Here is a 14,424-nt window from a genome sequence, read left to right as displayed (position 1 = left end):
CTATTGATGACAGTGCTACTAAAGCAGAGATACTAAACACAGCCTTCCAAAATTCCTTTACCAAAGAAGATGAAGTAAATCTGTCAGATTTTGGATCAAGATTAGCTGCCAACATGAGTAACTTAGAAGTATATATCCTCGGAGTAGTGAAGCGACTTAAATCACTTAATAAAACAAAGTCTTCCAGTCCACATTTTGTACTAGTTAGATTCCTTACAGGGTATGCCTTCCCACTTGATTAAAGATCTGCACCCAAAGACTGGAAAGCTGACAGTTCACAGCAGTATTTAAGAAAGACAATATGCGTAATCCACTAAATTACAGGCCCATATCATTAACATCAATATGCAGTAGGATTTTGGAACATACATCTTCAAACATTATGAATTACCTTGATTAGAACGGTCTATTGACACACAGTCAACACAGAATTAGAAGAATCTCTCATGTGAAACACAACTAGCTCTATACTCACATGAAGAGTTGAGTACTATCAACAAAGGGTTTCAAACTGATTCTGTATTTCCAGATTTCCAGTAGGCTTTTTACATGGTACCTTGCAGGCAGCTTGTAATCAGTTTGTGTGCTTGTGGATTATCATTTTCTGTCAGAGAGGTCACAGTATGTAGTAACTGATGGAAAGTCATCAAGTAAAACAAAAGTGATTTCTGGCATTCCCCAAGATAGTGTTATAGGCCCTCTGTTGCTCCTTACATATACAAATAGCTGAGATGCTGAGTCACAGATAGGCACAACAAAAAGGCTCTCACAATTAAGGCTTTTGGCCAATGGCCTTCGTCAACAATAGACACACACTTGCGCACACACACACACACACACACACACACACACACACACACACACACAAATGCAACTCACACACGACTGCAGTCTCAGGCAACTGAAACTACACTACGAGCAGCAGCACCAGTGCATGATGGGATTGGCAACTGGGTTGGTGGTCAGGAGGAGGCTGGGGCGGAGAGGAGGAGGGGCAGTATGGTAGGGGTGGCAGACTGTGAAGTGCTGCAGGCTAGACAGCAGGCAGGGGTGAGGTGGGGAGGAGGAGAGGAAGTAATGGAAAAGGAGAGAAATAAAAGACTGAGTGTTGTGGTGGAATGATGGCTATCCTCCCCACTAACACCAGCTTTTCTGAATTGCACAGATGGGAACCTTCCCTCCAGTACATCCTATGTTTTGCTAACCCTTCTGGCCTCAACCTTCACTAGTCACTGTCCTCACCCATCCAGCCCCTTCCCTGTTCCCGTTCCAGCACCACACAGCTGTCATTCCACCCCAACACCCAAACTTTTTATCTCTCTCCTTTTCAGCTATCCTCCCCTCCCTGCCTTCCATCTAACCTGCAGCACTTCACTGTCTGCCACCCCCACCATACTATCCCTCCCTTCCCCACCCCAGCCTCCTCCTTACCCCACCCAGTCGCCACTCCCATCATGCATTGGTGCTGCTGCTCGCAGCGTGATTTCAGTTGCCTGAGACTGCAGTTGCGTGTGGGTTGCATTTGCGTGAGTGTTTTTGCATGTGCATATATGTGTCAATTGTTGATGGAGGTGAATGGCCGTAAGCTTTAATAGTGAGAGTCTTTTTGTTGTACCTATCTGCTACTAAGCATCTCCGCTATATGCTGAGTAGCAACTTTCCTTCTCATAATATTGTTACATTGCATTCTGGCTGTTCCATTGTGTGATTATATTTAAAAATGATTTAGGGGACAATCTGAGCAGTTGCCTTAGCTTGTTTGCAGATGATGCTGTCATTTACCTTCTAGTAATGTCATCAGATGATCAAAACCAATTGCAAAACGATTTAGAAAAAGATAGGTTTATGGTGTGAAAATTAGCAGTTGACACTAAATAATCAAAAGTGTGAGGACATCCACATAAGTGCTAAAGAGAATCCATTAAACTTCAGTTACATGATAAATCAGTCAAATATAAGGCTGTAAATTCAACTAAATACCTAGGAATTACAATTACAAACAACTTAAACTGAAAAGAACACACACAGAATGTTATGGGGAAGGTGAACCAAAGACTGTTCTACACGCACAACACTTAGAAGATGCAACAGATCTGCTAGAGAGACTGCCTACACTATGCTTGTCCACCCCATTTTGGAGTACTGCTGCACAGTGTGGTATCCTTACCAGACAGGTTTAACAGAGTACATTGAGAAAGGTCATAGAAGGGGAGCTTGTTTTGCATTATCAAGAAATAGTGGAGAGAGTGCATGGACATGATACAGCATTTGGGGTAGACATCATTAAAACAAAGGCATTTCTTGGTGTGGTGGGATCTTCTCATGACATTTCAATCATCAACTTTCTCCTTCAAATGTGAAAATATTTTGTTGATGCCAACCTACATAGGGGGAAATGACCATCATAATAAAATAAGGGAATTCAGAGCTGAGACAGTAAGATATGAGTGTTCATTTGTTCCATGTGCTGTTTAAGAGTGGAATATCAGAAAATTATTGTGAAGTGGTTCAAAAAACCCTCCATTGCCAGGCACATTAGGGTGATTTGCAGAATAGCCATGTACCTGTAGGTGTAGATTTTGTTTCATCTGCATTTAAGCATTTATATAATTGAAATGCAGCTCAACATCTTACCACTGCCTCCATCTGAAGGAAACCTATCTAACAAGGAATTGTTAAACCAGGATTTGCAATCAAGAAGCAGGGCACAGTGAACCAGGCATATTTCAAATAAATAACACCATACATAGAAATATAAATAATAATCATGGTCTGTAAACAGTCTAGGTGATATCATACTTTAACACAGACAATCAAATTGATGAGAAAGAGGTAATCATGTAACATTTGCAAATGTTTGCCTTGGCGTCTGATTATGCATAGAGTACTTGAACTGTTCACTTGATGCTGACACACAGAAGACTCCAGGTGTCTTGAAGAGCTCCCAGTTCAAGTTTTGATTAGCAAACACAATGGTGTGAAGGCTGGCTGGTGTCCAGGGGCATGGCTCACCTATGGTGCCTTTGTTAGTGGTATTTGGCATGCACAGTGGACACATACTGGTCTGCATTGTGGCAGTTGCCCACTCTGTAGCCATGGCACCGGCCATGTATGCTGTGGGAGTGCACAGTCAGAACTGGGGTCAGAATATTAGACATCCTGAGCTGAGAACACACTTTTCATCCAGTTACTAACTCAATGGTGGAGCAGATGGTCAGAACTATCAAGACCCAAATGTTGTGGGTGTCCATCTAGCAAGCTCAGAGCAGAATGAAATTTTCACTCTGCAGCAGAGAGGTCAGAACAGGTTCTTGACTACATACCATTTCACCCCAGTCAGTGGATGCAGTCTAACTGTAATTTTACACAGGCATGGATCATGGACCCTCTTTGACAGTCTGAAACTGAAACAGCAAGCCCAGTGCCTGTGGCAGCATTTGCTGTATTACTGTTGGGCTCCCTAATCTGGTCTCACTTGTTTGGCTGGAGACCAAGCCAGGCATTGTCGCCAGCCTTATGGGATACCAGCTTCTTGATGCTGTGGCTTTGCACGAGTGGATGCACCACCACGGGAACTAGCCCAGAGCATGACATTCACTCCAGCAGTTCCTGTGACAGCAGCCAAGTCAGACAATGAAATGCAGGAAGCCATGAAGGAAGATCCTACAGTCAATCCTTAACCCCACGCCATATCAACCCAGGCACCATCCTGGCAATTTTCAGACCTAAGCACTTATTAAAAGGAGGAACAATTTAGTGTCATATGATGCAGATTTCTGCTTGGATCACACATAAAAGATTCTAGAGATGTCCTACCCATGCATATTGATCACACAGAGTCAAGGTATCATGCAGCAATTACAAGTAATGCTATTAAGTACTCAAATGTCACAGCCCGACACCCACTCCATGTATTTTATGAAACTGTACATCTCTCTATCCTACTCTATGTAGGGACAAACAAGGGGCTCCTGAGGTCAATGACAGGTGAGTTCATGAAGTGAACACCTAACCAAAAACAAGTCCAGGGAATAGCAGAGTCATCTACAAAAATCCTAAAATGCAGATGCCATGAACTGAGAGCTGTTACCATAAACCAGGGTGGAAGGTGCCCCCTTTACTGAAGATGCGATGGGAAGGACAAGAATAGTAACCATCTGTCCTATATAGGGAAAGCTAGAGAGGGCATCAACAACTAGCAATCACACTGCTCCTCAAAATGATCTGGCAAAACTGACATGCACTCTTTGCCAGGGGCTTGGCTCAAAGAAACTGCATTTTTAAATGTGGCATAACCCTGAGTTTAACTGCTGTGATGGGGCTGATTAAGTGTGGATGCAGGCCTACCAGTTCTGGACAGTGTGTTCTGTGACAGCATCAACACCAGACCAGTAGACATAAACCTTGCTATTGATTTCTTTCTGCATATTCTCCAGTGGGCTACATAAAGGAGCTTTAGTATGCTGGGATGGTGTGTCTGCATTTGACTGCTACTCCATGATTGCAACCACTGTACTGTCTTATCAGGAGGTTTTCAATGGGGGTCAAATGAAAAATACAGGCTTATGATAAGTGATCAGATGAAACATAGTGCCATAGAAATACATGTAAAATTTTCAGACACCACATGTGATACCAATTGCCTCTTTCTAAATTTGTGAATAATTCCTTTGTTCTATGTTTAATGTTTCACATGCAAATGCAATGGACTGCACTGCACCACTGGTGTATTTGTGGGACAGTAAGGCACCAGTGTCATGATCAGATGCATCAGTGGCAAGTCTTAAGCATTTGTAGGGATGGAACATTTCTAAACAGGTGCTGACCTAAGGCACTTTTTAAGTTGCATGAAAGCCTTCTGGCACACCACTGACCACACAAACTTAACATCGTTTTTCACAAATTTTTAAGCAAGTGGGAAATCTGGGCCACATTGGGAATAAGTTTCGCATAATAAATGACTTTGCCAAGGAACAACTTAAGTTTTTTGAGATCTTATACTGGGTAAGCTGGTAATTGCATCCATGTACTCCTGAGTGGGTATCACAGCTTCTTTACTTAAGACTTTCCCCAAGTACTTTACACTTGGCTCAAAGAAAATGCATTTTTCAATGTGGCAACAAAGACCATGGGCTGGGATCTGTGAAAACAGTATCTGTAGGTTGTGCATGTGCTGCACATGGCCAATCAATGAGCAAGTAACCTAAATAAATAACACTGTAGGGGATGCCTTGGATGAGTTGCTCAAGATATCTTTTAAATATATCAGTAGTGATTGTGATCTCAAATGGCAACCTATTATAAAAATACAGGATGTACATAAAGTTGGGGAACACTTTCAATTATTTATTGCACAAGAACCAAACACTGTACAGATATCATACATATGTCATTTTGAAGAGAAACCCTGGAAGTTTTTTTATCATGTATACCACGACAGCATAGTTTGGTAATTTGCCGATAGTCAGCACCAGCCACAAACATGGCAAGTTCAGGTGCAGAGCAAGCTTTCTGTGCATTGGAGTTTGATAAAAACAGGTGTGCTGCAGCTGTTCAATGGATGTTTAGAACCAAGTATGGTAAGAAACCACAAACAAGGAAGGCCACTTTCCACTGGCGCAACAAATTTGTTACAACAGGTTGCTTGTGCCCGGCAAAGAGAAGCGGACGTCCCAGTGTGAGTGAAGTGAATGTGGAGCAAGTACAAGAGACATTTATAATGAGTCCAAATAAATCGGTGTGCTGTGCATCCTGTGAACTTGAAATGGCTCCAATGACAGTGTGGAGAGTCCTGTGACAGAAGCTGTCTATGAAACAATTCAAATTGGAGCTAGTGCAGAAGCTCAATGATCACAACAAAGACAAGTGTTTTGAGTCTGGTTCGCAATTACAACAACTGCATGAGGATGAGGATGACATTGTTGATCACTTCATTTTTAGCAACAAAGCCATTTTTTGCACTAATGGAAAGTGGGCAGGCATAATTGTCGAATCTGGGGTACAAAGTATCCACACGAATGCATTGAATTTGAGCATAGGTAAACATTTTTTGAGCCTTGTCACGTCAAAAACTGTAGGGGCCATTCTTCTTCTCCGAGAGCAGTGTCACTGGATATTCCTACTTGGACATGTTGCAGCAATGGCTGATGCCTAAAATGCAATTAGACTCTCCATTCATCTTTCAGCAGGATGGGGCTCCACCCCATTTTGATCGCGAAGTTCGTGGGTACCTGAACATGCCGCATCAGTGGACAGGCCGTACTACAGAAGGGGACAGCTGTTTCATGAAATGGCCTCCATGATCACCAGATTCCACTCTGTGTGGCTTTTTCCTGTGGGGACACATTAAAGATCTGGTGTATGTACCACCTTGCCCACGTGATGTAACAGAACTCCAGGAGAGAATATGGGAAGCAACTGCCACAGTCAATGATACCATGCTGGGACAGGCATAGCAAGAATTCTATTACCGTATTAATGTCTGATGGTTAACTCATGGTTTGGATATTGAATGCTTGTAAAAAAACTTTCAGACTTTCTCTTCAAAATGCAATATGTTTGACATCTGTACAATGTTTAGTTCTTGTGCAATAAAGACTTGAAAGTGTTCCTGGAATTTATGTACACCCTGCATATGCTGGGGTCATATTAATCACCACAAATGGTTTTGTCCATTCATCTGCAGGCAGTTGAAAGTAGACACACATTTCTCTTGATGGAACATCCACAGCTGTTATTCATCGTCAGTGATAAAATCCACTACAGTGTAAAATTATTTATTCCTAAAAAGGAAAGCACAGCCCAGTTTTGGACATGTATCCCATCTTCAGGTGCATATTAAAATGTGGGTCCACAAAGCATGCATAGCTGAGTTTGAAATATGTTAAAATAATACATCCCTTGTACGTGGCCTACACAGAATATCCTCTTCAGTCCTAGCCCTGCCAGGAAGCCTCTCACAGAGGAGGCAAATGGTCTAGATTAAGGGATGCACCACACACGGATTTGCATTGAACACAGTGGTGCATAGACACCCATCAGGCCAACAAACACTTTAATAAGAGAGTAATGGTAAAATAACAACCAGATTAGTTCATAAAGCAAAGTCATAGCATGTTCTTCCATCAGCTATACTTGGTTCATGCTAATTTATGTTTTTGATATGGAAAATTAGTTCTTCAGTCAGTGTAATAAAATAATGATAGTAAATCATGCACGTATTAAGTGGCAGCAGATGAGTAGATTCTTACAGCACACAGTATATATAACTGCTTTTGATTCTTGCTATGTTTTGGCTGAATAACTGTGTAGTGTTAGCATAAGGAATACAAAGCTGTCACAAACAATGATTGGACATCTGCCAAAAAATTTTATATTTTGGCCTACTTAACATGGACAGATTAACCTGAAGGCCTTCACTGACACTTGATCACATATTATATAAGGGGCAGTCAAATGGAAATGAACAGGTTGTTGCAAATCTCAATCAGAGACAATTATAAATTAAATCTATTAAGGCTTATTCAGCTGGAAAAGCAGCCAGGCTGAAGCTCCCAGAAGCACTGCAACAGTATTTGTATATGATACTGGCCAGTGCCAACGAAGTGGCACCGAGAGACAAATAACGTTACATGACTACATGATTGCTGTGTACAGACTCAAAACAGTGATCCAAGTAGCTTACATACATCACATGATGATGGAAATACACCAAGTAAGTGGTCAGCCTCTCAGCAGGAGATATAGAATGTTCTAGAAGCTTTCTGTGATGCACAAAAACAGTATAAATATGGGGAGGGGGGGTCAGGAGTATCCTATAGGCAGGCTAGATCTGCTGAGTTTAATGATGCAAGCTCCATGTGATTCTAAGGCATACATGAGAACTCAGTATGATTCACCAACCTCGGCTCTGTAGCATTCAGGGAGATAGATTCCAGATCAAAGGGTTCAACTGATAAAATTAATGCAAGGCAGTGCCAGTTGGGCTTTTCGATTGTCAAGCTATAGGAATCTTATGAATTCTGCCCTGCATAAATGACCACTCCTCACCGAGTTCTGTATCCTGCACCTTAGCAATAGCTTACTCCTTCTAGATGTTGGAGTTGCAGAAGCTGTCCGTGCCTCCTTCCACTCTTCGAGCAGAACGAACGAGGTAAGACCCCTGAGTATAACACGTGTCAATTTAACTCCCTCTCAGGACATGACAAGGTGGAAAGAAAGGAAACAAACTTCATTATTTCAAAGTTAATTACCATAACTGTTAATACATTTATCCCACTGTGAGACAAGACAGCCAACGCCTTCATGGAAAAATGTTTGTGGTTGCCTACAGAAATAATTGTACACAGGCATGCACCTCTTTATCTGAAGCAAATTGACAGGACTCCAAAAATATGGAAATCTCATGAGGAGAGATTGGAACTTTTATAGGACGTGAAGGACTTCCCAGTGAAACTTCTGAAGAGTACTTGAAACAATCTTGGCAACATGTGAGCTGAGTTAAATGTTTTTGACACAGACGCAATAGGCTTTACGGAGTCATCTGAATGGCAGTGGGCTAGGACCACCCTCACTCAGCACTTGGACACTTCCATGGTGGATGCTTGCCCAGTTGAAATGTTCCAAGATACAGTGTGGAGTGAAGCCTATCCTTAAGCTGCACAAAAGTACACTCACAGGTTTCAGACCAAACAAAGGGAGCACTTTTCTGAAAAACAGATGCAAGGGGTGGGCAATAATAGCTGTTCTGGGAATAAACTTGTGACAGTTTGCCACTTTGCCAAGGAATGCTTGAAGTTCTCTTAGATTAGACAGATAGGGCTAAACTGTAATAGTGCAAGGGGGAGAGGGGGCCACACACAGCTGGGCTAGACCCTAATACACAATGGAAGGCTGGAGAAAGTGAGATTTGGTGAGATTACATTTAGGGTCTACAGAACAGTAAACAAAGAAGGGAGGTTACATAGATGGTCCTCCATCATAGCACCTGACACAATGATATCACCAATGAGGGACACCATTGCAACTTTTTTTTAAAAATGTTGAAAGACGGAAAGTGTGATACTAACCCCAAACATCAGCAACTGATACTGATAAAAGCCAAAAGGCATATTAATGACAGTCAGCTGGTTTGATGTCTCATCCAACAGAATCTGAAGGTAGGCTTTGGCCACATTAGTTTTCAAAAGAATTGACATCAGCCAATTTTGAGGGCAACTCCTCTCGGCAAGGCAGGGGGTAAGTGTCAAATACTGCCTGTGCATTAATAGTGATCTTGAAGTCAACACAGAGCTGAAGCTTAAGGATGGCTTCTTTATGTTCACTAATGGCATAGCACATTCACTTGAGGAAATTAATCTAATTACTTCCAGTGATGTTAAGCAATCCAATTCTGTCTTAACCTAGTTGTGTAAAGCTTCTGACACTGGCTGTACCTGAAAAAAGTGAGTGTCAGCAGAGCATTTGAGAATGATGCATGCAGTGAAATTGTTTGCATGATCTAAGCCTGCAGCAAACAGATCCAAAAACTCAGACACAAGGGGGCAGGGCACTTGGTCTAACACCAAATGCAATGCATCTGCAATAGAAAACCCAATAGCAGAAAAGGCATTTTAGCCAAACAAAATTTCAGTGTTCATCATTAACCACCAAGTATATAATGAAGCAGACAACTGACTTGTAAACTGTATCAGCTGAGAATAAAAATCTGCTATTTGTTATAGCTCACCAAATGGTGCTCATGTAGGCCTACAGTGGGGACCCTAGTCTGGCATATGTCTGTGAATTGAGTAGGGAGAGGGCGGCCCCTATGTCAACTTTTAGGATTAATGGCTTATCTATCACCTGCACTTCAATTAAAAGTTTGTTAGTGGCCTTGAATGAGTGAGCAATATTCAAAACCCTTCAAATGTGGGTCCTCAAACTGAAGGGCACATTGACACACCTCATTATCTGGGACTGAACAAATGACTGCATCAAGCTTGATACAATTGCTGCAATTATTTGCAACATTGGTAGAATTCTACATGTGCTATGACCATGTGCATATGCTTCTGGTGATATACGGACAGCAAAAGATATATATCATGAAAAGAATGTCACACTGGCTGCATACAGAGGAGGTAGTTCGAATACTATGAGGTGGCATCTACAATAAAAAAAGACCCTTATAGGCCTCCATGTCAACCACCTGGAATGATACGAAATGTTGGTGTAGTCACTTCTCAAAAGGGTCCCAGCCCTCCATGGGTTCATTATACGGGGGAGGGGGTGGGGGGGAACAGTGGTGGGTGAACAACCAACAACTGTTCCAACGTGACAGTATGCACCTGCTGGTGTTGCAGAAGTGATTGGAGTAAAGCCTCCTAAGAAGGGCTGAATGGCAGAAAAAACACACAATCTGAAACATACGAAAATATGATCCTCAACGTCACCACTAATGCACTAACTAGGAGCACAAGCAAATGCATGGCTAAAAAGGAGGTAAAATTTATTGAGTCATGGAGTGACATCAACATGAATACAATGGCAGAAGTTTACAGGTCTCAAACACATTTGCCAACTGAGGGCTCAGAGGCTTGTGTATGCCCTTATAAAGATGCTATCCATGTCAAGTGTCACTGGTGTAGTGCTGCACACACACAGCAGACCTGGTGATTGTTAACAGTGACCAGGGCTGAACCTGGTGGCCACCTTGACTAGTTGCCATTGTGCTGTTTGAATGTCAGTGCACACCATACATGCCACTGGCTCAACTTATGTCTGTTGTGGTGGTAGGTATAGTAACCAGCAGGTTACCAAACCAAGAATGGTATAGGTTTTGGCATATTCACACTCATATTTCCATTATTTTATTTTGATTCCAACTTGTCTTACACTCTCTCTGACATTTCTAACTTCTCAGGTCTTAGGATCTCATTTATAGGTAACATTTCATTGTTTCTTGCAGTGCTGTATACTGTTTCACCAAACCGAAGGTCCTGTAAGTTAATGAATCTCCTTGTTCACATCAACCAGCTTTTACACAGAATTTTTTGACTGCAAGTAGTTTTTAAACAGTCTTGTTTTATACATGCATGTGAACCTAGTGGGTATTAAGATGACAAACTAATGATAATCTGAGGTCAGATAAAGTATATTAAATAAAATCAGTAAAATATGAGTAATGTGATTAGCAATAAAACTGGTCATCAATAATTAAAACACAAGGAGAGTATCACATAAAGTAGGTTGTGTAGTAAATTCTGATGATAAAAATAATATTGGTTCCAAAAAATGTTTCACTGCTTACCCAACTCTGATTTTTGTTGCATTTGTTGCTGGGCTGTCTGCATTTCTGTATCATTACATACTTTATCTTTCTAGTATGTATTGGTAACTACATGAGCTAGACTCACCCAAATTGCTGGCGACGAGGAGTAAGTGGTGAACCTTCACTTATCTGCCCAAACTGGTAATTAGCAGTACCATTAACTTTGCAAGTATCTATTCTTTTCCTGGGAGGATCACTTGATTCTGAGCGTACTCTGACAATTGCTTCTGTGTCATCTTCAAATGCTGGGCGACGGCGCTTCCTCTCCAGAAGTAAAAAGTAGATAACTTTTTCAGTATTGTGGCTGTTTTGAAGAGAAATGTTGTAAATATCATGATGCACTTTGACATAGTTATAGTGTGTCATGCATAACAGTTAAACACTCAGTGCTGCTAAGCAAAACACACACACACACACACACACACACACACACACATTCACACACATGTTTAAAATTATTTCTGTGGTGTCACCGTCAGACACCACACTTGCTAGGTGGTAGCTTAAATCGGCCGCGGTCCATTTAGTACATGTCGGACCCGCGTGTCGCCACTGTGTGATCGCAGACCTAGCGCCACCACAAGGCAGGTCTCGAGATACGGACGAGCACTCGCCCCAGTTGTACGACGACATTGCTAGCGACAATACGGATGAAGCCTTCCTCTCATTTGCCGAGAGACAGTTAGAATAGCCTTCTGCTAAGTCCATGGCTACGACCTAGCAAGGCGCCATTAGCCTTACCTACTTTGAGAGTTATAGTATAAATGTCTCAAGAAGAACGCTGTATTCATCAAAGAATAAAAGTTAAGTATAAAGCAGCTACGTACTTTTCTTGCTACCATTCAATAGTTATCCTGTTCCAGACTTGACGCCAGTCGGTGTGTGTGTACGCGTGCCTTTCTTTCAGCTCACTTCGCAATGTGGCGTAACTAGCTTGTTACGCCACAACAGATTGGCGACGAGGCTTAAAGGATCGTGTTCTTTCTACTTGCTTTGCTCTGATTTATTTGTGTCATGGCTTCACCACAATCTCCAGATGTACTGTCCGAATTTTCTCGCTTGCAGAATCAGCAGACGCAGGCGTTATTGGATGCCCTTGGACAGCTCGTCCAGGGTCAACGTGCCATTCAAACCGATGCGGCAGCCGCCGCTTCACCGCTACCGCAGCCCCAACATGCAGTTGCACCGCCGTTTCGCAGTTTTAATGCGGCGCACGAATCTTGGACTGAATGGTCCCGACAGTTCGGATTTCATCTAGCCGCCTACAGAATTCAAGGTAATGAGCGGCAGCCGTTTTTGCTTTCTTGTGTCGGTGTGTCCACCTACCGTGTGATAGCGAAATTGTTTCCCCGACGTGACGTAGCAACTCTGTCCTATGAAGAAATTTTGTCTGCTTTAGATGCCTATTTCAAAGAAACAGTTAATGTGGTTGCAAAACGGTATACGTTTTTTCGTACAAAACGTATGGCCGGTCAAACTAATAGGGAGTGGGTAGCAACATTGCAAGGACTTACTAGGGACTGTGCCTTTGACTGTGACTGTGGCCTTTCTTATTCAGATACAATGGTACGTGATGCAATTGCACAGAACGTTTCTGATGTTCGCATACGGGAGCACATTTTGAAACTAGTTAATCCCTCCCTTCAACAAGTGATAGACATATTGGATAGACAAGACACACTTGACTGTGCTCAGGAATCTTTTGAAACTTCACCAGCAGTGTGTAACATTAACCGGCCCGCCGGGTGAGCTGCGCGGCCCGGTCAACTGCCCTCGCGCACACAAACGCAGCTGCCGCCGCGCTCTAAACCAGGTGTGCCGCGCCAGCCCACAAATGCAGTGAAATCATGCCCGCGGTGTGCTACTAGACATTCGCGTGAACATTGCCCGTCACGCCAAGCTATTTGCTTTTTCTGTAATAGGAAAGGACATGTTCAAAGTGTTTGCCAGAAAAAGCTCCGATCAGACAATCACAATCATTCCAGGCCCTTTGCTTCGCGCCGGAATCGAACCAAGGACACTCAGGATCGTGGACCTTCGCCCATGGACATTCATGTAGTTAATTCCAATTCGTCCAGTGCCACTTTCTCTAACAGTGACTGTGTTCGTCCCACAAAAACTGTGCGTCGACGTCGCCGGAAATCACGTCAATTAGCAAGTGATGCTGTACCAGTGTCTGTTCACATTGCACAAAACAGTCACTCTTGTCATCTGCAGGACAATAAACTTTTTGTGGACTTAGACTTTGAAGGCAAAGTGATACCATTCCAGCTCGATACCGGAGCTGCAGTTTCATTGCTCAATCACGACACGTACAAACAACTGGGCGCACTTCCGTTGCATGCCGCAAATGTTAAGTTACATAGTTATTCAGGACAGAATATACCTGTGTTAGGACAGTGCAGCCTTCTTGCCACATACAAGGGACATACAAAACTTGTGTCATTTTACGTTCTTCGTTCTTCTTCTGCAGTGAACTTGTTTGGTTTAGATTTATTTCAGTTGTTTAACATGTCTATTGTAAATCAGGTCCTATCAGTGAATCAAACTGTGCCTTCAGACAGTGTTTCTCGTCTGTGTGATGAATTTGCAGACATTTTTGCACTGGGCTTAGGTTGCGCTAAAAACTATGAAGCACATTTGGAACTGAAAGTAAACGCGCAACCGAAATTTTTCAGAGCGCGCAATGTTCCCCACGCATTGCGTGATGAGGTCGCAAGAACATTAAACGATTTAGAATCGCAAGGTGTGAGTGAATGTGCGCAATGCCTTTTCAATTTCAGCTCCACTTCATCGCTTACGCCGTACCGGTGTTCCGTTTCTCTGGACGACGGAATGCGAACGCGCTGTTTGCCAGTTGAAATCGGCGTTGCTTTCTAATACTTGCCTCACGCCTTTCAATCCCCAGAAACCCCTTTTGTTGATGGTAGATGCATCGGATTTCGGGATCGGTGCTGTGCTTGCGCACAAAGTTGGCTCCCATGATCGCCCTATTGCTTTTGCATCCAAATTGCTCTCGTCTGCGCAAAGAAATTATTCCCAGATAGAGAAAGAAGCTTTGGCTCTCGTGTTTGGTGTTACTAAGTTCCATGATTTCTTGCATGGTCGTCACT

General features: G+C 42.7%; 1 protein-coding gene across 1 annotated transcript in view; it reads right to left on the bottom strand.

The window, feature by feature from the left end:
• LOC124711610 (serine/threonine-protein kinase BRSK2) overlaps positions 1–14,424 on the bottom strand; it is a 207,150-nt gene that overhangs the window by 105,648 nt on the left and 87,078 nt on the right. The window contains exon 8 of the mRNA XM_047241774.1: positions 11,397–11,615. Within this exon, the coding sequence (XP_047097730.1) occupies positions 11,397–11,615 (219 nt within the window). The remainder of the gene's footprint in view (positions 1–11,396; positions 11,616–14,424) is intronic.

This window comes from Schistocerca piceifrons, chromosome 8 (assembly GCF_021461385.2).
Source record: "Schistocerca piceifrons isolate TAMUIC-IGC-003096 chromosome 8, iqSchPice1.1, whole genome shotgun sequence".
Lineage (NCBI taxonomy): Eukaryota > Metazoa > Arthropoda > Insecta > Orthoptera > Acrididae > Schistocerca > Schistocerca piceifrons.
Note: the sequence above shows the minus strand (reverse complement) of the source record. Positions and strands in the feature narration are given on the sequence as shown.